This window comes from Oncorhynchus mykiss, chromosome 3, assembly GCF_013265735.2.
Source record: "Oncorhynchus mykiss isolate Arlee chromosome 3, USDA_OmykA_1.1, whole genome shotgun sequence".
Taxonomy (NCBI): Eukaryota; Metazoa; Chordata; class Actinopteri; order Salmoniformes; family Salmonidae; genus Oncorhynchus; species Oncorhynchus mykiss.
This window is the reverse complement of record NC_048567.1, coordinates 22792982-22817033: the sequence shown is the minus strand read 5'-3', so window position 1 is coordinate 22817033 and position 24052 is coordinate 22792982. Positions and strand designations below refer to the sequence as shown.

Here is a 24052-nt window from a genome sequence, read left to right as displayed (position 1 = left end):
ATAAGAAATTGCAGTGTTAATCATTTTGACCTCTACCTTTTTTTTTTTGATTTTTTTTTTAACTTGTTAAACAAAATCTCCTTATCTGAGCACTTGTATTACTATGAAATAGAATTTCCCAAATTGTTTTTGCATACAATATAGCTCAGTATTTGTATTATTTTATTTTATACAGTCATTATTGCTCATCTTTATCAAGCGACAAATAACTTATCCGATTGAGACTTTCTGGATTGAATAACAATGAGAAATACCTTGCATATGGACAAAAGGGAAACGGAACACTTGAACTGGACTTTAGACCTGATGGGAAAGAAACACGCACGAGCACACAGGCACACAATTAGAGAACATTCTTGAGTTTGATAGAATAGTGTTATAGTGATGACATTTTATTTGGATGGCTGAGTGGGTAGGTTGGGTAGGTCAATCCCTCCCCTGTGGCGGCAGGGCTGCTGCTTTTTATGGGGGGCTTTAGAAATGGGGGAGGGCTGGTTTGGAGGGGAGAGGGAGTAGTTGTGAATGTGCCCCTGCAGCAGTAAAAGGGGGGTTTATACCCCCCCTCAGTCGCCCTCTCCTGCAGGTGTGGGACTTACTACTCTTCTGGGCTGGAAACCCCCTGTGTGTGGGGGGGGTGTTACTGCCTCACTGCCCTGGCACCACAACACATCTGTAACCAGTTACCACACACACTGCATCACATCTCCTAACTTGTTTTTTTTCTGTCCCTGTCATTATCTTGTTCTATCTCTCTTCTATATTCTCTATCTCTGAATGATGGGTGCTGAGAAGCTGCTATGAAACTGTTTTTCCTCACACAAATCATATAGCAGTTTTTCTGTTTCTGACCAAGGCAGATGTTTCAACCCCCCCATAGGGACCTGAAGGGTGTGGTGGTGACCCTGAGCAATGAGGGCCACCTGCAGTGTTCCTACATGGGCACAGACCCCTCCTTCTTCTCCACGCCCAAGGTGGACGCCCGCGAACAGGACTACTCCCAGATCGACACTGAGATGAAGAGTCTGCAGAGAGTCATCAGACAGGCCACCAGGACCCAGGCTGGTAGGACACACACACACACACACACACACACACACACACACACACAGCGTGAACAGACTGTGTGTATTTGTGTATTGTAGGACATTTCCTGACTCCTCCTTCTCTGTTGTAGATATTCTTCCTGTCGCAGAGACAGATGAGGATCTGACTGTTACAGCCACAGTCTCCACTAACATGGACAGCACATCGGTGAACACACACACACACACACACACACACACACACACACACACACACACACACACTGAAATGGACACAGACGTTTGTTGTACTATCCTTGTGGGGTCCAAACAATTAAATTCCACTCAGTATCCTATTTTCCCCAACCCTTCAAATCAAATGCATTTATAAAGCCCTTTTTACATCAGAAGATGTCGCAAAGTGCTTATACAGAAACCCATCTTAAAACAGATGTAGAAGCCCAACCGAGCTCTAACCTTAACTCCTAAACCTAACCCTAACTCCTAACCCTAACTCCTAACCCTAACTCCTAACCCTAACTCCTAACCCTAACTCCTAACCCTAACTCCTAACCCTAACTCCTAACCCTAACTCCTAACCCTAACTCCTAACCCTAACTCCTAACCCTAACTCCTAACCCTAACTCCTAACCCTAACTCCTAACCCTAACTCCTAACCCTAACTCCTAACCCTAACTCCTAACCCTAACTCCTAACCCTAACTCCTAACCCTAACTCCTAACTCCTAACCCTAACTCCTAACCCTAACTCCTAAACCTAACCCTAACTCCTAAACCTAACCCTAACTCCTAAACCTAACCCTAACTCCTAAACCTAACCCTAACTCCTAAACCTAACCCTAACTCCTAAACCTAATCCTAACTCCTAAACCTAACCCTAACTCCTAAACCTAACTCCTACTCCTAACCCTAACTCCTAACCCTAACTCCTAACCCTAACTCCTAACCCTAACTCCTAACCCTAACTCCTAACCCTAACTCCTAACCCTAACTCCTAACCCTAACTCCTAACCCTAACTCCTAACCCTAACTCCTAACCCTAACTCCTAACCCTAACTCCTAACCCTAACTCCTAACCCTAACTCCTAACCCTAACTCCTAACCCTAACTCCTAACCCTAACTCCTAACCCTAACTCCTAACCCTAACTCCTAACCCTAACTCCTAACCCTAACTCCTAACCCTAACTCCTAACCCTAACTCCTAACCCTAACTCCTAACCCTAACTCCTAACCCTAACTCCTAACCCTAACTCCTAACCCTAACTCCTAACCCTAACTCCTAACTCCTAACCCTAACTCCTAACTCCTAACCCTAACTCCTAAACCTAACCCTAACTCCTAAACCTAACCCTAACTCCTAAACCTAACCCTAACTCCTAAACCTAACCCTAACTCCTAAACCTAATCCTAACTCCTAAACCTAACCCTAACTCCTAAACCTAACTCCTACTCCTAAACCTAACTCTTAAACCTAATCCTAACTCCTAAACCTAATCCCTAAACCTAAAATAGCCCTTTTACTTGTGGCGACCGGTGAAATGTTCCCACTTGTCCTAACTTCCTTTGTTTTACGATCCTTGTGAGGACGATCGTGAGGACCAGAAGTGAAGGCTGCACATACAGTAGATTGAGAGACAGAGGGAAAGAGTGAAGGCACACACAATGAAGGCTGCACAAACAGACTGGTATATCCTGACATTCTCTCTATCTCTATAGCAAGCGCTCATCCCGGACATTGATGGTCTACCCGTCCCCTCAGTCACAGTGAAGGTATGTGTCGCACACTTGCTGACTTCTTCAAGACGCAGACATCAAGGCTAATTTAATTTGACTTACTCGTCTAACTATTTTAGCTGCAACTTGAGAAATGAAATGTGAAATGTCTTCCTCTGTTTCTGTTTTTCTCCTCCCTCTCCATCCATCTCGCTTTCTCAGATTAAGGTGACGAGTCGCTGTGCGTTGCAGGGTCCTAAACTGACTGTGTGTGTTCAGCCTCCACTGGCTGTCACCCAGGATCAGCTTGTGTTGGAACCTCTGGGTAAGTCTCCTTCTCACCTCCTTATCTTTATAGAGAGTGAGTGAATGACAGAAAGAACATGTTCTTTCCCCTGTGGGCTCAGACATTATCAGTATGAGACAGCAGACATGAAAGGTTCTATAATCTGAATGAATGAAACGGAGGTACATGGTCACCTTGACACGGTCAAGCAAACACTGTAAACTCTCACCCAAAGCAAACAGTACACTCTGCTACCTCAACCTTCCCAATTCCTAGAAACCGGTTTCATGTTATCAGTTTTATCACAGTGTCTGAGAGCAGTGCAAACGTGATGTGGGAACATTTAAAGAAAAGTCTGGTAGCCCTAAAAGTGTTAAGTCCTGTATGTCTGCCTAGCTGGGATCCATTTTTCCACTAGCCTACTCTAGTTTAGTAGAGGTGTTGGAGATTATAGATCCACATTTTGAAGCAAAGGTTTTCTTCGTCATTTAAGATGGCTGTAAGTCATGACAGCTAAAAGATTAGTTAGGTAATGCGTACGTAACCATGGCAGTCATCACAACGCAGCAGATTCAACACACACACGGTGAACCAGCGATGACTCGGTGTGTTTATGCCACGTTCTTTGTCTCCCACACACAGAAACCTGGCGCTGCTCTCCACCAGTCTATCAGCAGCCCTTTGCTGTAAAACCCAGGCCCCGAACCACACAAACACACACCCTTCTACCCCACCCTACCCATACCTGACCCCACCATGGATGTGTTTGGCCCAGGATAGAAAGGTTTGACGTTAGATTTCCAGGACCACCTAGATGTACAGCCAGTCAAACCTTTTTAATGGGACTTTTGACTCATTGAATGATTTTGTCCAGAATGACCGGATTTGGCCCATACTGTGTCTTGTTGAAGTGCACAGTGTAGTGTACACACACATACCACATGTTTTAGTTTCTCTCCCTGCCTCTCAATCTGTTATATATCTATAAACTCAGGCTGCAATTTGGGGCGTTTCTTGATGTGGGTGCTCCTTGATGTCAGGAAACGCTCATTGGTGCGTGTGATTGGTCAGTCAATTGATACCTGCCATTGGTCAGTTACAGTTTTATGAGGCTGATGGTTTTTCGACACAGATGATTTGATAACAGCCAGTTAAACCGTTTTAATGGGACTTTTGACTAATTGAATGATTTTGCCCAGAATGACCAGATTTGGCCCATACGGTATCTTGTTGAAGTGCACAGTGCAGTGTACACACATGTTTTAGTTTCTCTTTCCCTCTGTCTCTCAATCTACTATATCTCTATAAACTCCATCTGTCTCTGAGTCCCACACTCTCTTTCTCCTCCTCTATCTCTCTCTTGTCACCTTTATCTCCATCTCCCACACTTTCTGCTTTTAGCTTTCTCTCTACAGATCTCCCTCTCACACTCACTCCCTTCCTCTGACGTCTTGTCTGTTTTTTATTATTGGGAATGGGGAGCTCGAGCTGCCCAGTTAGCCTCTGTGTGTTGGAGTGTGTGAGTTTGGCACAGACCAACAGACCAATGCCCATGTGTCTTTGATTCTTTGACTGTGTGTGTGTGTGTGTGTGTGTGTATGCCACCGCAGGATGCTCTGTTTAGAAACTCCATCCCTCCGCTCAGCTTGGCCTGTCCTGGGTTCGTGGGGGAGGCAGTGCCTTCTGATTTTTATTGTTATTTCACTCTTTATTCATCTCAGATGGCAACCCAGTCCCCCTGTCCTGTCCACCACACTACCTCCTTTGTTCTGTCTCTCTGTCTCTGTCTGTCTCTCGCTCTCTCTCTCTCCTCTTTCCCTGGTTACAAGTTTGGTATTCTGATTTAAATCACAAAGTAGTGCATTTCTAGATAAGAACCAAATCTTCCATTAATACATAAGTACACACTGACAGTAACACCCAGCCCCCGCGCACACGCACACACATGCACGCAAACACCTCAGAGGTGGCTTTCATCCTTACCTCATAATCATCATATGATACAGACCTGGGAAACCTGGTGGATTGTTAAGCCTGTCAGTGTGCCAGGTAGAAATCTAAACCAGTCAACTGGGCAGGTCTCAAGGACTCACACCCCCCCACACTGATATGATAGTAGTTGCATTACATTGCTATAAAAAAAAAACACTACTGCTCTAAAGTTTTAGAACACCAACTCATTCAAGGGTTTTTCATTATTTTTTACTATTTTCTACATTGTACAATAATAGTGAAGACATCAAAACTATGAAATAACACATGGAATCATGTAGTAACCAAAAAAGTGTTAAACAAATCCAAATATATTTTATATTTGAGATTCTTCAATGTAGCCACCCTTTGCCTTGGTGACAGCTTTCCACACTCTTAACATTCTCTCAACCAGCTTCACCTGGAATACTTTTCAGGCTTGAAGGAGTTCCTACATATGCTCAGCACTTGTTGGCTGCTTTTCATTCATTCTGTGGTCCGACTCATCCCAAACCATCTCAATTTGGTTGAGGTCTGAGGATTGTAGAGGCCAGGGCATTTGATGCAGCACTCTATTACTCGCCGTCTTGGTAAAATAGCCCTTACACAGCCTGGAGGTGTGTTGGGTCATTGTCCTGTTGAAAAATAAATGATAGTCCCACTAAGCCCAAACCAGATGGGATGGTGTATCACTGCAGAATGCTGTAGTAGCCATGCTGGTTAAGTGTGTCTTGAATTCTAAATAAATCACAGATAGTGTCTCCAGCAAAGCACCCCCACATCCTCCTCCATGCATTACGGTGGGTAATACACATGCGGCGATCATCTGTTCACCCACACCGCGTCTCACAAAGACACAGCAGTTGGAACCAAAAATCTCCAATTTGGACTCAAGACCAAAGGACACATTTCCACCAGTTTAATGTCCATTGCTCATGTTTCTTGGCCCAAGCAAGTCTCTTCTTCTTATTGGTGTCATTTTAGTAATGGTTTCTTTGCAGCCATTTGACCATGAAGGCCTGATTCACGCAGTCTCCTCTGAACAGTTGATTTTGAGATGTGTCTGTTACTTGAACTCTGTGAAGCATTTATTTGGGCTGCAATTTCTGAGAATGGTAACTCTAATGAACTTATCCTCTGCAGCAGAGGTAACTCTGGGTCTTCCTTTCCTGTGCCGGTCCTTATGAGAGCCAGTTTCATCATAGCGCTTGATGGTTTTTGCGACTGCACTTGAAGAAACTTTCAAAGTCCTTGAAATTTTCCGTATTGACAGACCTTCATGTCTGAAAGTAATGATGGGCTGTCGTTTTTCTTCGCTTATTTAATTTGTTCTTGCCATAATATGAACTTGGTCTTTTACCAAATAGGGCTATGTTCTGTATACCCCCCCAACCTTGTCACAACACAACTGATAGGCTCAAGCGCATTAAGAAGGAAAGAAATTCCACAAATTAGCTTTTAAGAAGGCAAACCTGTTAATTGAAAAGTCATTCATGAAGCTAGTTAAGCGAATGCCAAGAGTGTGCAAAGCTGTCATCAAGGCAAAAGGTGGCTATTTGAAGAATCTCAAATTTAAAATACGTTTTGATTTCACTTTTTTTGGTTGGTTGTTATTTCATAGTTTTGATGTCTTCACTATTATTCTACAATGTAGAAAATTGTTTTAAAAAAAAGAAAAAAACTTAAATGAGTATGGGGCTAAAACTTTAGACTGGTAGTATATGTTAAGTGAGTCTTATCTGATGGTCCTGCTTCGTGGAACGTACCACAGAGAAGCTTTGGGTGGATTGCTCTAACAGACCCTACACAGGGATGTGACCTGTCTTGACCCCAAAAGGTCAAAGGTGGCCATTTAGCGCCCTGCTGATCTGTCCCCGAGATCCCTAATGGGTCTCTCTGCAAGTGTCAGTATGTGCCCCCACACACACACCCTAACACCAAAACACTACAATGTTTAATACTATTGCAGACACTCTCACACACATGCACAAACATTCTCTCTTTTACAGTCTCTTTCACGGTCTCACACATGCTAACATACACAATGATTCTCTCAGTGGCGCGCGCGCACACTCTTTGCACTCCAAACACCCTCAACACACTTTCCCTCTCTGCTCTGTGTGCGGTGCGCATTACCCTGCCGACCCCTCTTGACCCGTCTTCTCCAAGGGGTGGGTGGCCGAGGTCACCTAAGGTCAAAGCGAAATGTCCTCCACTTAGCTCAGGCCCTGAGGGAAGGAGTGAGTGGGAGAAGGAAGGAGTGAGTGGGAGAAGGAAGGAGTGAGTGGGAGAAGGAAGGAGTGAGTGGGAGAAGGAAGGAGTGAGTGGGAAAAGGAAGGAGTGAGTGGGAAAAGGAAGGAGAGAGTGGGAAAAGGAAGGAGAGAGTGGGAGAAGGAAGGAGAGAGTGGGAGAAGGAAGGAGAGAGTGGGAGAAGGAAGGAGAGAGTGGGAGAAGGAAGGAGAGAGTGGGAGAAGGAAGGAGAGAGTGGGAAGGAAGGAGAGAGTGGGAGAAGGAAGGAGAGAGTGGGAAGGAAGGAGAGAGTGGGAAGGAAGGAGAGAGTGGGAAGGAAGGAGAGAGTGGGAGAAGGAAGGAGAGAGTGGGAGAAGGAAGGAGAGAGTGGGAGAAGGAAGGAGAGAGTGGGAGAAGGAAGGAGAGAGTGGGAGAAGGAAGGAGAGAGTGGGAGAAGGAAGGAGAGAGTGGGAGAAGGAAGGAGAGAGTGGGAGAAGGAAGGAGAGAGTGGGAGAAGGAAGGAGAGAGTGGGAGAAGGAAGGAGAGAGTGGGAGAAGGAAGGAGAGAGTGGGAGAAGGAAGGAGAGAGTGGGAAGGAAGGAGTGAGTGGGAGAAGGAAGGAGAGGGGGAAGGAAGGAGTGAGTGGGAGAAGGAAGGAGAGGGGGGAAGGAAGGAGTGAGTGGGGGAAGGAAGGAGAGGGGGGAAGGAGTGAGTGGGAGAAGGAAGGAGAGGGGGGAAGGAAGGAGTGAGTGGGAGAAGGAAGGAGAGGGGGGAAGGAAGGTGGGAGAAGGAAGGAGAGGGGGGAAGGAGTGAGTGGGAGAAGGAAGGAGAGGGGGGAAGGAAGGAGTGAGTGGGAGAAGGAAGGAGAGGGGGGAAGGAAGGAGTGAGTGGGAGAAGGAAGGAGAGGGGGGAAGGAAGGAGTGAGTGGGAGAACGAAGGAGAGGGGGGGAAGGAAGGAGGGGGGGAAGGAAGGAGTGATTGGGAGAAGGAAGGAGAGGGGGGAAGGAAGGAGAGGGGGGAAGGAAGGAGAGGGGGGATTTGTGTCCTGTTCCTTTGTTGTTATTGTTGTTCTACGCTGGGTGCTAATGGTGTGGTAACACTTAGACTGTCTGGTCACTATTTGCTCGCGGCGTCAGGGTCGAGGGGTTAAAAGCAAGCCTGCCCCCGTTTTTGAAAAGGAGAGTGATGGAGGGAGAGGGCTCGTCACGCTGTCAGAGCGTCTGACTGAGCGCAGAGAAAGTGCCGGTCCTTTTGGTTTCTCTGCCTCTTCTCCCACTCTCTGCCTCTTTTTCTTCCTTTGACGCTCTCTCCCCTCGTAATCTGTTTCTTTCTTTTTTTTCTCCACTCAGCCACCATCTCTCCTCCTCTCTGGCGCTGTGTGTGCTCATGTTAAGGGTTCTTGTCTGACCTTTGACTGCCTCCATGTATAGTAGAAGGGTGTTGGAGTTGGTGCTACCCCCTGGGCCCCGTGTCAGCAGGAAGAGCCAGGGACAGAGAAGAATACAACGAGAGAGATGGAGAAGAGGGAAACAGACGGCCTGCCAACCTGCACACTTTTTGCGTACCATGCAGGCAATTTCAAGTCAAAGTACGCTGGTACAAAAAACACCCCTAAAATACAAATATGGTGTAATTGCAGACTGTAATTTGGGGCGTTTCTTGATGTGTACCAGGAAATCGGTCAGTTCCGGTGTAATGAGACTAATGGTTTTTCGACACGTTTGTTTTCATAACAGGTTAGGATAACTAGCGTGACATGTTAGGATAGTTAACGTGGTCGGCATCAATGGGTGTAACTTGACATGAAGAAACGGCGATGTAAAAAAATAACGCCCCTAATTGCACTAATACTTTCCTTCCCAGGAAGTTATGTTAGACTGTTAGTCCTATGTTAATGAATCAATTCTTCATCTGTCATCTTGATATCGCTATATGTCAACAGTAGGCTGCTAATGATGTGATTATAGTCAGTTCACCAACGGCAACAAGGCATGTTGAATGAATGGTAGTCTAGTAGTCAGACCGAACTTGATGGATGAGGTCAGGGATGGAGATCTGGAACTGGCTCATATTGGCCTAGTTCAGTTGTTTCATATTCTAAATAGCCTACAGTCAGCTAGACTACCGCAGTCAGCTAGACTACCGCAGTCAGCTAGACTACCGCAGTCAGCTAGACTACCGCAGTCAGCTAGACTACCGCAGTCAGCTAGACTACTACATTGCATCCAGTAATTGAATTATTCTAATGTTTTTTATTTTCTCCCCAAACAAAATGAAGCCAGTTTACATTTTCACTAGACTATCCACAAAGACACCCATTAATGAGAATAATCATTACCCCTAAATTGAATCTATAAAAATGTGCAAGTGTCAATGAAACCACCTCAATTTAGTAAAATGGTGTCCAATCAATAACGCATCTTTTTACCAACGGGTATAATAACATAATTGTGTAAATAATCCTCTTAGAAAACCAATGGTCCAAACCTCACCTCCCTATCACAATCAGTTCAAAAGTTATTGTGGTTTTTACCCTTGTAGGATGGCCAGAATTAGGGTGATTTTAAATCAATGGAAAGAAAGTGGTGAACATTTTGGAAAATGTTATCACGTCATCTAGGCTGGATTCTGTGTGAGAATTAAGGCTACTGGCTACCTGACAGGCTCACTCGAATCCGCAGGACATAAAAATATAGAAGTGAGATGGATATGGATTTTGAGACATGACATTAGGTTACGAAATCCAACTTTTTTATGTCATGTTTCAGAAACACCCCCCTGAACATTTCAGAACATGAATAATCATATTTCTCTTGGTAAAATGTATTTTATAACATAAGGAAGTGAAATTTCAGCACCAAAGTGCTAGGCAGAGTGGGTGGAAACCCTACACAAGACCTCTGTGTTGGCTACATTGTTTGATATAATTTAAGACTCTAGGTTACATGTTTTTCAAAAATGCAAAATTCTCCAACTTCCTGAGAGGGAAGTTGACTGACCTCCTCCAGACCTCTCCCTACCCAACCGTAGGGTCTACATCAGCACCACCTTGTCAGAAAATCTTAGGGAGAGACCAATATTGTACTTTTAAACACATTTCTAGTTAGCTCTGAAGCAAAACCAATTACCAAGTACCCATAACAGTCTACCATTCCTAGTGAGCCAGTCTTCTGCCAACATCATTTATTAGGCTAAAAAAGGTGCACTTGCCTTTGATTTGAGCAGTGTGGGTGTCGTGCCACCGTGCTGAAGTGGTACAATTCTCAATGTTGGAAAAAGTATCCAATTGTCATACTTGAGTAAAAGTAAAGATATATCTTAATAGAAAATGAATCAAGTGAAAGTCACCCAGTAAAATACTACTTTAATGAAAATCTAAAAGTATTTTGTTTCTAAATATACTTAAGTATAAATCATTTCAAACTGCTTATATTATGAAAACCAGATAGCATAATATTTTTTGTTGTTGTTGACAGATAGCCAGGGACACACTCCAACACATAGACATAATTTACAAACAAAGCATTTGTGTTTAGTGAGTCCGCCAGATCAGAGGCTGTAGGGATGACCAGGGATGTTCTCTTGATAAGTGTGTGAATTGGACCATTTTCATGTCCTGCTAAGCATTCCAAATGTAACGAGTACTTTTGAGTGTCAGGGAAAATGTGTGGAGTAAAAAGTACATTCTTTTCTTTAGGAATGTAGTGAAGTAAAAGTAAACGTTGTACTTTAAAGTATTTTTAGGTACTTTACACAACTGAAAATTCTTCATGGTTGGCAGGTTTTAGACAAGGAAAGGCGGACAAATTGAAAATGAAAAGATAGCTAGATGGTCTGTGAAATCCCTTCACTACAGACAGAGAGAGCAGGACACAGACAGACATACAGAGTAGGGTGCTTGATATGTGTGTAGTGGGGAATCCTGGCACATGCCCCTGGCTCAGTCACCTGTGCCGGCCCTACTCTGGGCTCCATACGTCACGCCTCATTACCACACCACCTGACGTATGGTCGATGTGCCCATTCAAACAGGGCTCTGTGTAACTTGTGTGTGTAACTTGGCTCGACCTCTCTCCAAAGCCATTAGCTGAAATCTGGCCTTTCCTCCCAGGCAGTTTTTGATCCCCATCTACCTTCTCTCTCTGACTCTGTTAGGGTATTAGAACTGGACTCAAATCATCACCCTCCTCTTTGTGCCACAGGCACCCTTTCTCTGTGTGTATGTTAGAGTTGCCTGGTTAATGTTGTTAACCCTGCTGTCTTCACCTCTGGTTGAGATGTTTGAGCATGTAACTATGTGTGAGACTGAGAGTATGTGACTGTGTATGTTTTTAGGCCTGGTAAGTGTTGAGAATACTGTTTCCTGTCCTTTCCACACTTTTTAAAGTGCTGAGTCGTCATGTCTGTGTTTTGACAGTGTGTTGTGTGTCTAAAACTGTGTTTTTTTTTGTGTGTCTTTTTTATACAGGTGTTGGGTCTACCACTGTGGTGGCATTCTCTGCCTTCCTGAATGGGCAGTATCCACCAGCAGACCTGACAGGAGACGTGGCCGTATCTTACAGCTCTCCTACAGGTACACACACTGACAACCTCTTAAACACGTCGGAAACATATCACACTTGCCTCATCTCGCTCATGAATGGATGCTTTTAGGTTTCCCTGTCTGGGACTTATCTTACAGTAAGTCCATAGAAGTCCTGACTTCTGTCTGTAACAGCTCTGACATCTGTCTGTAACAGCTCTGACATCTGTCTGTAACAGCTCTGACATCTGGCTGTAACAGCTCTGACATCTGGCTGTAACAGCTCTGACATCTGGCTGTAACAGCTCTGACGTATGGCTGTAACGAGATGGACTGACAGTAACAGTGCTGACATCTGACTGTAACAGTACTGACCTATGTCTGTAACGAGATGGACTGTCAGTAACAGTGCTGATAGCTGGCTGTAACAGTACTGACCTATGGCTGTAACGAGATGGACTGTCAGTAACAGTGCTGACATCTGACTGTAACAGTACTGACCTATGTCTGTAACGAGATGGACTGACAGTAACAGTGCTGATAGCTGGCTGTAACAGTGCTGACATCTGGCTGTAGCAGCTCTGTACCCTTTAAAACCACTGAATGGGTAACAGCGGACTCAACTCAGCACTGTATCCATCGAAGCATCTGGTTCCAGGCAGTATGTATTTCTGGAAGACATTACTCTCCCCTCGAACCAACAAAACCCCTCTTTATTTCAATTAAAATGTCATGGGTTTTATTATTTCACTTGATTCAAAGCGGCTCACTAAAAAGCGGCATTTATACTATTGTTTCCCTTGGACTGTCTGTGTTGGCAGCGCCTTGTGGAAAGGTTCCCTGAAAGCACATTAAATGTGAAATGGCTTGGAAATATCGAGGCGTTTTTTTTATTTTATTGTGATGCTAAAAATAGCTGGGGTGGAAAGAGAGGAGCCTGGAGTTTTTCACAGGGCCTTCCAGCGACGGCTGCCCTGTGTTTTGATCAGTAAGACATTACTTAGATCACAGTAACGGAGAGAAGAGATGTACTGACAGCAGGGGTAGGAGGGATGGCTACACACACACACACACCTGTGGATATATGACTGTTTAGTGGACTATATTTATTTTTGTGTGTGTGTGTGGATGTGTTAGCCCAGTGGCTAGGTGTTAGACAGAGCAGTGTTAATCTCCATTAGCACTCTCCTCCACTCCTCTCCTCTGAATGCCTGGCTGGAATGGGAGGAATGCAGCCGTCTATACTGGGGGCTTTCTCTCCTGCCGCTGCACCCAGAGGCAACGATTACAACTCAACAATTCTCTGTTACTGTCTACTCTCCTTTTCCTAGAGCCCATCAAAGGGATTTGCAGTAGTGCTCTCTCACTGTCCACAAATGAATGTAGTAGGGCCATGTTGGGGGCCATCCACTGTCTGAAATCAATTAGTTGACATTCATTTTTAATCACACCAGCCTCTACGTGTTTTGTGTTTGTTTGTGCGTATATCTGTCCATTTCCCCTCTATCTGTATATTTGTCTTGTGTTCTGCTCCATTTGACCTGTGCTAAATCTCTGCCCCGCTCTCCTCTCCTTTCCTCGGCAGCCAATGTGGCTACACCCAGAGAGAAGGGGAGAGAGGTGGCTGCCTTTCATCAGCGCTAACAAAGCGTGAAATACACAAGCACAGCACCGGGGGCATGCTGCTGTTTAACAGTCAATCTGGCCATCATTGACTGTGCTGCTAGACTGCTAGAGGAATCAGTGGCACATGATTCAGTGTAGAGCTCATTCCTCAGTCATTGAAACACATTCAGCACCACCTTGACTCCTCCAGCATTTAATTAACTTCACTCACTGTCAAACGAATTACTGTGTAGTTGATTGTGTGTCATTGATTATGTCAATAACAGAGGTTTAACAGAATATTTTTTTTTTAGGAATGTGCACTTTTTTTCTCTCTCAATTGAATCATTATAGAATGAATCCGTCCACAGCTGGCTGATAATGTGTTTTGCAGACTAGAACCATTTTGTCTCCTGAATTGATGTTAAACTGAGTGTGCTTGGCTGGTTGTCGGTTATTCTTGGCCGTCTGTAGCTACAGTAGTCGATGTCTCTGTTTTTAGACTGTCTGTATTCTGTCAGTCTGGTACTTAAGCCTAGAAGGTCTGTTCTTTTATTCTGTCTGTCTCATTGTCTATTGTCAGTCTCAAGCCTGCTGTCTGTGTCTAAGGTAGAGCCTTTGCCTTCTGAGCACACATTTAATAAAAGAGACCGACAGTGACTTATGTGCGGATGGGGTGCATCAAGATTTGTTGGCATCATCATTCAGCAATCAACAGGAGTTTACTTTCACCTGTTCAGTTCTTCATTTGGTGCAGATAAAGGAGAAGACGCGAGGAGAGGACTCCACTTTCCAGAGAGATGAGAACAGGGAGACGATAGAGGTGGAACGGAGTGGAGGAGGGAGAGACTAAAGCAGGGGATGAAGTAGTGAGGGAGGGATGAAGGGAGGCGGTGAAAGGGGGCAGGGATGTGTGTAAAGTGAATGAGTGGGCTCCAGTGTTTACGTGCCCTGGGCCAGGGCCCTTTAAAGTGACTGTGTTGTGTTTGTGTTTCCCCTGCTTTGCTGCTGGCCCATATGAAAGAGCTCAACCCTGCAGGTAAGTAGACTGGGCTCTGCTCTGGGAAGCACAGGAAGAGCCCACAGCCCACTGTTTATGTTCCCCCGTAACTCGATATAGCTAGAGAGAGACACACACACACACACACACACACAGTTTCACATACACACTTTTGGTTACACGTACTGTACACATGGGCACACCACGTACACATGCAGACACTTATGCACTTGTATCTACTAGCTCCCACACACATACACAGACTACATATTACGGCTAAATAGTTGGGTGTCTAGTTCTGAGTAGCGTTTGTTTATTTCTGTCTGTCCGTGCCTCTGTCTGTTCATATGTGCTGTGATACAGTAGATGTCCTCCCTTTGATCAGTGACACACACACACACACAGACGTTTCATTGCATCGATGACATCATTACAGCTGCACAATGAACAGGATCCCTTACGGTCGCCCTGGGGTCAAATAAACAGAGTGGTCAGAGAGACTTGACACACTCAGTGAGATATCATGCAGTATGACTAGTGCTGGTGTAATCAGGCTGCTGAAGTTCCAGACTACTTCCATTATCCATTGAGAGAGGATGATTGACAGCACATGTTGCTGTGTGTTGACAGGACATGTTGCTGGGTGTGCTTAAAAGCAACGATTTTAGGGAAAATAATATTCATATTCAACTTTGGAGAAAAGTAGCCCACTCTCATAACTACTACAGAAACCCTCATAGGCCTCATATCTACCAGTGACCCCATAGTGAGGTCAGGTGTGTCGACCATGAGTTTGCAACAGAGGGCAACAATGACAGCTCAGGTGAGACAATACACACACACATGGCCCATGAAAGTAAATCACAGTGGCGAGTGAGGGTCGTAACTCTGCCGTGGCTGCCTGAGAATACACAGGGGGTGTCTGGGATACGGTGTGTGAAGAGGTGGGACCAGTTTAGATTTACAGGCAGGACGTCCCCCTCTTCCTAAACACACACACTGTTTGTCTTTAGAGAGTGCCGACTAGTCAATGGCGGCTGGGGACCTGAAAGGGGAAAAATGTTTCCCCTAGTCCTTTCTGGTCTCAGTCTTCTCTCTTACTATCATTCCTTTCTTCTCACTCCTTTTCTCCCTCCAGCTTTTTCCTTCATCCTCAGTCAGTCCCCTCTACACACCCCCCTCATTCTTTCAACCACACCCCTCATTGATGGCAGGATATTTATTTTAGCTGATCCTGCAGCAATTGGGATTAGTTGCCCATTGAAAACATTTGAAGATCCTTTAACCATCAATATTCTAGTAGTTTAAAGGCCAACAGTGTGTCTGTGGTCAAACGTCCTCTCGATTCGACACCCTTCAATTACCTCAATATGAGTTTTCACAGTGAAGATGCTTTTAAAAAGCCACGTCTACAGGTTACTCTACAGAAAAACACAATAACAAAAAAAGAGAGAAAGAGGGAGAAAAGAAAAGGGGGGGAAAAAGAGGAACTGAGAGAAGGATAACTGAAGAGAGGGACGTAGGGAGAACACTGTGTCTATACTCTGGGTCCCTAAGGTTGTGATTTTGCTCCATTATATTAGTGTTTGTTGCTACATGAGCCGGGGCGATGTAAAGCCCCTACAGTACACAGCTTAGGTTACCTGGCCAGACATAACAGGGAAGGATTATACTCACTGGCTAGCGATGGGCCTGGCCCGCTACTGGAAAAGACCCTGCGCTTTCTCTTCTCCACATTTATTCTTTCTCGCCCTCTCAGCTCTCTTCCTCGAGAGCGAGCGACTCTTGCACTGTTTTCGCTCTATTGCTATGCCTCGTCTTGAATGCTTTTTCTCTCTTTCATTCCCTTTCCGTCTTGTCTTTCTATTAATCGCTCTCTCTTGCTCTCTTTATCACCTTTCCCTCTTTCCCTATTTCTCTTTTCTCTCTTGTGAAAAGATGGAAAAGGGAATTTCCCCCTGAGCAGTCTCTCTCTGTTATTCCAGCCAGGGTTCTGGCCAGCTCAGCATCGTCAGCCAACTCTGGAAGAGTTATGGTTGGCCACCTCGGCCTGTAATGTTCCCCAGTGCTGTTTTAGGAGTTCCCTTAACTAGAGATCCTCCAAAAACATCCACAACTCGCTTATTTGAGATGTTTGTGAGTCTCACTCACAGATTGTTTTTAATTGTATTTATTTAACCTTTCAATGAGCCCTTCCTGGTTAAATAAGATTTGAAATCTCTTTTTCAAGAGCGTCCTGGCCAAGATAGGCAGCACCAAGTCATTACACAATTACAGTAAGACAACATGAAAAACTACAAGTAAACCATAGAATTCACAAGAGCATAACAAAATCTTAAAACAGCAAATTAAAAACATTGACAGGTCAGGGAATCAGTCTCAAAATCCTTCATCTGTGATTTAAAAACACCAATCGGGACAAGTTCTTCCAGTTTAAAAGTATTTTGTAAGGCGTGCCAAGCCGATGGCGCAGAGTACATAAAAGCCCTTTTACCAAATTCAGTTCGGACATTTGGAACAGTTATCAGGATAAAGTCCTGCAAACGAAGAGAGTACCCACCATGTTTCTGAACAATAAAAATGCCAAAATAAAATGGTAGTAAACCCCAAAATGGCTTTGTAAATAAAAGTATGCAAGTGACTGAGCCTACGAGTGACTAGAGAAGGCCAGCCAACCCTGGTATACAAAGTGCAGTGGTGCGTCAGGGTTTTGCAGTTTAAAATGAATCTCAATGTGTCATGGTAAAGGCTGTCAATTGATCTCAAACACTGAGCGGAAGCATTCACATATAAAATATCCCCATAGTCTAGTAAAGGCATGCATGTAGCTGATACTAGCCTCCTGGCTTCAAAATAAAAACAAGCCTTATTCCTAAAATAAAAATGTTTTGTAAGTTGTTGATAATGCAATTTAAAAGACAGGCCATTGTCAATTAAAATTCCAATATATTTATGAGGTTACAGTCTCAATCTCATTGCCCTGACAGGTAGTAATAGGTGAAAGGTTCAGAGATCTATTTCTTGATTTAGAAAACACCATTAGTTTAGTTTTGTCAGTATTGAGGAGAAGCTTCAATTGACACAAGGTCTGTTGAACAGTATAAAAAGCAGTTTGCAAGTTCTGGAAAGCTTTTGTGAGAGACAAGGAACAACAATACATAACAGTATCATCAGCATAAAAGTGAAGTTGCGCATTTTGCAAATTTTGTCTAAATTACTTATATAAATAGTGAATAAGAGGGGACCAAGAACAGAGCCCTGGGGCACACCATTACAGACAGACAATTTTAACAAACACGAGCCCGTCAAATTGAGTGCTATCAGTCAGATAGTTAGCAAACTATGCAACTGCATGCTCCGAAAGACCTACACTCAACAATCTCTGCCTCAGTATAGCATGATCAACTGTATCAAAAGCCTTAGAGAAATCAATAAAAAGTGAGACATAGTGCTGTTTTTTTGTCAAGGGCTTCAGTGATATATAATTGAAATCCTTCATGGCTGCTGTAATTGTGCTATGCTTCTTCCTGAAGCCCGATTTGGTACATTAATAAAATAGAGTTAGTTTCAAGTATTTTCACCAGGGGTGACAGCTTTGAGATTGGCCTATTTTTTTATTTTATTCTTTATTTAACCAGGTAGGCTAGTTGAGAACAAGTTCTCATTTACAACTGCGACCTGGCCAAGATAAAGCAAAGCAGTGTGACACGAACAACAACACAGTTACACATGGAATAAACATAGTCAATAATACAATAGAAAAAGTATATATACAGTGTGTGCAAATGAGGTAGGATAAGGGAGGTAAGGCAATGAGTAGACTATAGTGGCGAAATAATTACAATATAGCAATTAAACACTGGAGTGATAGATGTGTGCAAGTAGAGATACTGGGGTGTAAAGGAGCAAAGTAAATAAAATAAATAGCCCATCCCCATACTGTTATTTACAGATGTGCTATGTACAGTTATCTGTGAGCTGCTCTGACCGCTGGTGCTTAAAGCTAGTGAGGGAGATATGAGTCTCCAGCTTCAGTGATTTTTGCAGTTTGTTCCAGTCATTGGCAGCAGAGAACTGGAAGGAAAGGCGGCCGACGGAGGAATTGGCTTTGGGGGTGACCAGTGAAATATACCTGCTGCAGCGTGTGCTACGGGTGGGTGCTGCTATGGTGTCCAGTGAGCTGAGATAATGCGGTGCTTTACCTAGCAAAGACTTATAGATGACCTGGAGCCAGTGGGTTTGGCGACGAGTATGAAGCGAGGGCCAGCCAATGAGAGCATACAGGTCGCAGTGGTGGGTAGTATATGGGCTTTGGTGATGAAACAGATGGCACTGTGATAGACTGCGTCCAATTTGCTGAGTAGAGTGTTGGAGGCATTTTGTAAATGACATCGCCGAATACAAGGATCGGTAGGATAGTCAGTTTTATGAGGGTTTGTTTGGCAGCATGAGTGAAGGATGCTTTGTTGTGAAATAGGATGCCGATTCTAGATTTCATTTTGGAATGGAGATGCTTAATGTGAGTCTGGAAGGAGAGTTTACAGTCTAACCAGACACCTAGGTATTTGTAATTGTCCACATATTCTAAATCAGAACCATCCAGAGCAGTGATGCTGGACGGACGGGCAGGTGTGGGCAGCGATCAGTTGAAGAGCATGCATTTAGTTTTACTTGCATTTAAGAGCAGTTGGAGGCCACGGAAGGAGAGTTGTAATGCATTGAAGCTCATCTGGAGGTTGGTTAACACAGTGTCCAAAGAAGGGCCAGATGTATACAGAATGGTGTCGTCTGCGTGGATCAGAGAATCACCAGCAGCAAGAGCGACATCATTGATGTATACAGAGAAAAGAGTCGGCCCGAGGATTGACCCCTGTGGCACCCCCATAGACTGCCAGAGGTCTGGACAGCAGGCCCTCCGATTTGACACACTGAACTCTGCCTGAGAAGTAGTTGGTGAACCAGGTGAGGCAGTCATTTGAGAAACCAAGGCTGTTGAGTCTACTGATAAGAATGTGGTGATTGACAGAGTCAGGTCGATGAATACAGCTGCACTGTATTGTCTCTAATTGATGGCGGTTATGATATCGTTTAGGATCTTGTGCGTGGCTGAGGTGCACCCATGGCCAACTCGAAAACCAGATTGCATAGCAGAGAAGGCACGGTGGGATTCGAAATGGTCGGTGATCTGTTTGTTAACTTGGCTTTCAAAGACCTTAGAAAGGCAGGGTAATATAGATACAGGTCTGTATCAGTTTGGTTAGCCTTCCAATCTTTGGGGTTCTCAGACGATATGAAAGAGAGGTTGAACAGGCTAGTAATAGGGGTTGCAACATTTTTGGCTGATCATTTTAGAAAGAGAGGGTCCAGATTGTCTAGCCCGGCTGATTTCTAGGGGCCAGATTTTGCAGCTCTTTCAGAATATCAGCTATCTGGATTTGGGTGAAGAAGAAATGGGGAGGCTTGGGCAAGTTTCTGTGGGTGGTACAGGGCTGTTGACCGGGGTAGGGGTAGCCAGGTAGAAAGCATGGCCAGCCGTAGAAAAATGTATTGTTGAAATTCTCAATTATCGCGGATTTATCGGTGGTGACAGTGTTTCCTAGCCTCAGTGCAGTGGGCAGCTGGGAGGAGGTGCTCTTATTCTCCATGGACTTTACAGTTTCCCAGAACTTTTTGGAGTTTGTGCTACATGATGCTAATGTATTTTTGAAAAAGCTAGCCGTTGCTTTCCTAACTGCCTGTGTATATTGGTTCCTAACTTCTTTGAAAAGTTGCATATCGCGGGGGCTATTCGATGCTAATGCAGTACGCCACAGGATGTTTTTGTGCTGGTCAAGTGCAGTCAGATCTGGAGTGAACCAAGGGCTAGATCTGTTCCTGGATTTAAATTTTTTTGAATGGGGCATGCTTATTTAAGATGGTGAGGAAAGCACTTTTAAACTTCTTATGGCTTAGATCCCGCTAACGGGATCGATATGACAACAGCCAGTGAAAGTGCAGGGCACCAAATTCAAAACGACAGAAATCTCATAATTAAAATTCCTCAAACATAGAAGTACACCATTTTAAAGATAAACTTGTTGTTAATCCCACCACAGTGTCCGATTTCAAAAAGGCTTTACGACGAAAGCACACCAAACGATTGTTAGGTCTGCACCTAGTCACAGAAAAACACAGCCATTTTTTAAGCCAAAGAGAGGAGTCACAAAAAGCAGAAATAGAGATAAAATGAATCACTAACCTTTGATGACCTTCATCAGATGACACTCATAGGACTTTATGTTACACAATACATGTATGTTTTGTTCGATAAAGTTCATATTTATATCCAAAAATCTCAGTTTACATTAGCGCATTACGTTCAGTAATGTTTTGCTTCTAAAACATCCGGTGATTTTGCAGAGAGCCACATCAATTTACAGAAATACTCATAATAAACATTGATAAAAGATACAAGTGTTATGCATGGAACTTTAGATAAACTTCTCCTTAATGCAACCGCTGTGTCAGATTAAAAAAAAAAGCTTTACCGAAAAAGCACAAAACAAGCCATACAGAAATAGCATTATAGTCAGAAATAGCATTAGAAATATTCACTTTGATGATCTTCATCAGAATGCACTCCCATGAATCGCAGTTCCACAATAAATGTTTGATTTGTTTGATAAAGTCCATCATTTATGTCCAAATACCTCCTTTTTGTTCGCGCGTTTAGTACACAATCCAAACTCACGACGCGAGGGCAAGTCCAGGCGTAAGTTCAGACGAAAGGTCATATTACAGTTTGGAGAAACATGTCAAACGAAGTATAGAATCAATCTTTAGGATGTTTTTATCATAAATCTTCAATAATGTTCCAACCGGAGAATTCCTTTGTCTGTAGAAATGCAATGGAACAGAGCTAACTCTCTCAAGTGAGCGCGTGATCAGCTCATGCCGCTCTGGCATACCTCTGACTCATTCAGCTCCCATTCCCCCCTCCTTCACAGGAGAAGCATCAAACAAGGTGATGACTGTTGACATCTAGTGGAAGCCTTAGGAAGTGCAATATGACACTGTATATCCGATAGGCAATGATTTTTTTTCTTAGGTTTTTGCCTGCCATATAAGTTTTGTTATACTCAGACATAATTCAAACAGTTTTAGAAACTTCGGAGTGTTTTCTATCCAAATCTACTAATAATATGCATATATTAGCAACTGGGCCTGAGTAGCAGGCAGTTTACTCTGGGAACCTTATTCATCCAAGCTACTCAATACTGCCCCCAGCCATAAGAAGTTATTTTATTTATTTATTTATTCTTTATTTTACCAGGTAAGTTGACTGAGAACACATTCTCATTTGCAGCAATGACCTGGGGAATAGTTACAGGGGAGAGGAGGGGGATGAATGAGCCAATTGTAAACTGGGGATTATTAAGTGACCGTGATGGTTTGAGGGCCAGATTGGGCATTTAGCCAGGACACCGGGGTTAACACCCCTACTCTTACGATAAGTGCCATGGGATCTTTAATGACCTCAGAGAGTCAGGACACCCGTTTAACGTCCCATCCGAAAGACGCCACCCTACACAGGGCAGTCACTGCCCTGGGGCATTGGGATATTTTTTTAGACCAGAGGAAAGAGTGCCTCCTACTGGCCCTCCAACACCACTTCCAGCAGCATCTGGTCTCCCATCCATGAACTGACCAGTACCAACCCTGCTTAGCTTCAGAAGCAAGCCAGCAGTGGTATGCAGGGTGGTATGCTGCTGGCTATATTAAAGAATAACCAGGAATCCTCTACTGACGGAATGAGGTCAATATCCTTCCAGGATACCTGGGCCAGGTCGATTAGAAAGGTCTGCTCGCTGAAGTGTTTTAGGGAGCATTTGACAGAGATGAGGGGTGGTCGTTTGACCGCAGACCCATTATGGATGCAGGCAATGAGTCAGTGATCGCTGAGATCCTGGTTTGACGGCAGCAGAGGTGTATTTGGAGGGCAGTTTGGTTAGGTTGTTATCTATGAGGGTGCCCGTGTTACCGGATTTGGGGTTGTACCTGGTAGATTCATTGATAATTTCTGTGAGATTGAGGGCATCAAGTTTAGATTGTAGGATGGCTGGGGTATTAAGCATGTCCCAGTTTAGGTCACCTAACAGCACGAGCTCTGAAGATAGATGGGGGCAATCAATTCACATATGGTGTCCAGGGCACTGCTGGGGGCAGAAGGTGGTGTATAGCAACAAAGAGACTTGTTTCTGGAAAGGTGGATTTAAAAAAAAAAGTAGAAGCTCGTTGTTTGTGCACAGACCTGGATAATAAGCCTGCAGAGTTCTGTCTGTCTTTGCAGTAGATTGCAACTCCGCCCCCTTTGGCAGTTCTATCTTGTCGGAAAGTGTTATAGTTAGGATGGAAATGTCAGGGTTTTTGGTGGTCTTCCTAAGCCAGGATTCAGACTCGACTAGGACATAAGGGTTGGCAGAGTGTGCTAAAGCAGTGAATAAAACAAACTTAGGGAGGAGGCTTCTAATGTTAACATGCATGAAACCAAAGCTTTTACGGTTACAGAAGTCAACAAATGAGAGCGCCTGGGGAATGGGAGTGGAGCTAGGCACTGCAAGGCCTGGATTAACCTCTACATCCCCAGAGGAGCAGAGGAGGATTAGGATAAGGGTACGGCTAAAGGCTATAAGAACTGGTCGTCTAGTACGTTCGGAACAGAGAGTAAAAGGAGCAGGTTTCTGGGCACGGTAGAATAGATTCAAGGCATAATGTACAGACAAAGGTATGGTAGGATGTGAATACATATATATATATATATATACATACACGGGACACGCCAAGACGAGGACAAAAGACGTCTGACTGGTACGCCATCTTGGAATTCACATGCAACTATAATTATTTAAAAGTGTCGGATCTCCCCCTTTTTAAAAGTGGTAGGACAGATGCTGATTTCCAGATCTTTGGAATTTCATTACATTCCAGGGTTAGATTGAACAGATATGTAAGTGGTTCAGCTATGAAATCCGCTGCCAGATTTAAAAAGCAGGGATCAAGAAGATCAGAACCTGCAGGCTTTCTCTGATCTAAGGATTTCAGGGCTTTATGTACCTCCTGCACTGAGTATGGTAAAAAGTTTGGCCAGCTCTCACTGGTTCATTCACACAGGGTTGTACAGAGACAGAGGACACTGAATCAAACAGCCTACCGGATGATGCAAAGTGCTCATTGAAACAATTCAGCATTTCAGTTTTGTCATATACAGCAACAAAGTCCTTCAATACACATGAAGATCATTCATTAACATTACTGTTTCCAGACATATACTTAATAGCCTTCCAAACCTTTCTGGGGTCATTATGGTTATCGGTGGTAACAGACATAAAATATTCAGAATTGGCCTTTCTGAGAAGAAAATAAAACTTGTTTCGTAACTGCCTAAAAAGAAGCCAATCATCATCAGAACATGATTTCCTTGCTTTAGCCCAGGCTAGATTATGTTTATAAATAATACAAGACAGCTCAGAAGAAAACCATGGATTATCCCGCCCTTTAACTCAGAACCTGTGGAATGGGGTATGTTTGTTTACTATTTGGGAAAAAAAACATAATGAAAGAATTTCCAGGCAGTTTCCACATCAGGAATAAAAAAGAAAGCCTGCTCATTAAAACTCTTCAGATTTCTCTTACGAATAAAGCGTG

At 43.9% G+C, this 24052-nt stretch overlaps 1 protein-coding gene across 3 annotated transcripts in view; it reads left to right on the top strand.

Annotated features, from left to right (window-relative positions):
- bbs9 (Bardet-Biedl syndrome 9) overlaps positions 1–24052 on the top strand; it is a 204915-nt gene that overhangs the window by 31722 nt on the left and 149141 nt on the right. For 2 of the 3 annotated variants that reach the window (XM_036972410.1, XM_036972409.1), the window contains exons 10-15: positions 878–1062; positions 1175–1251; positions 2760–2813; positions 2979–3081; positions 11710–11814; positions 14393–14407. In XM_036972410.1, the coding sequence (XP_036828305.1) occupies positions 878–1062; positions 1175–1251; positions 2760–2813; positions 2979–3081; positions 11710–11814; positions 14393–14407 (539 nt within the window). The remainder of the gene's footprint in view (positions 1–877; positions 1063–1174; positions 1252–2759; positions 2814–2978; positions 3082–11709; positions 11815–14392; positions 14408–24052) is intronic. The other variant, XM_036972411.1, reaches the window with a different exon arrangement.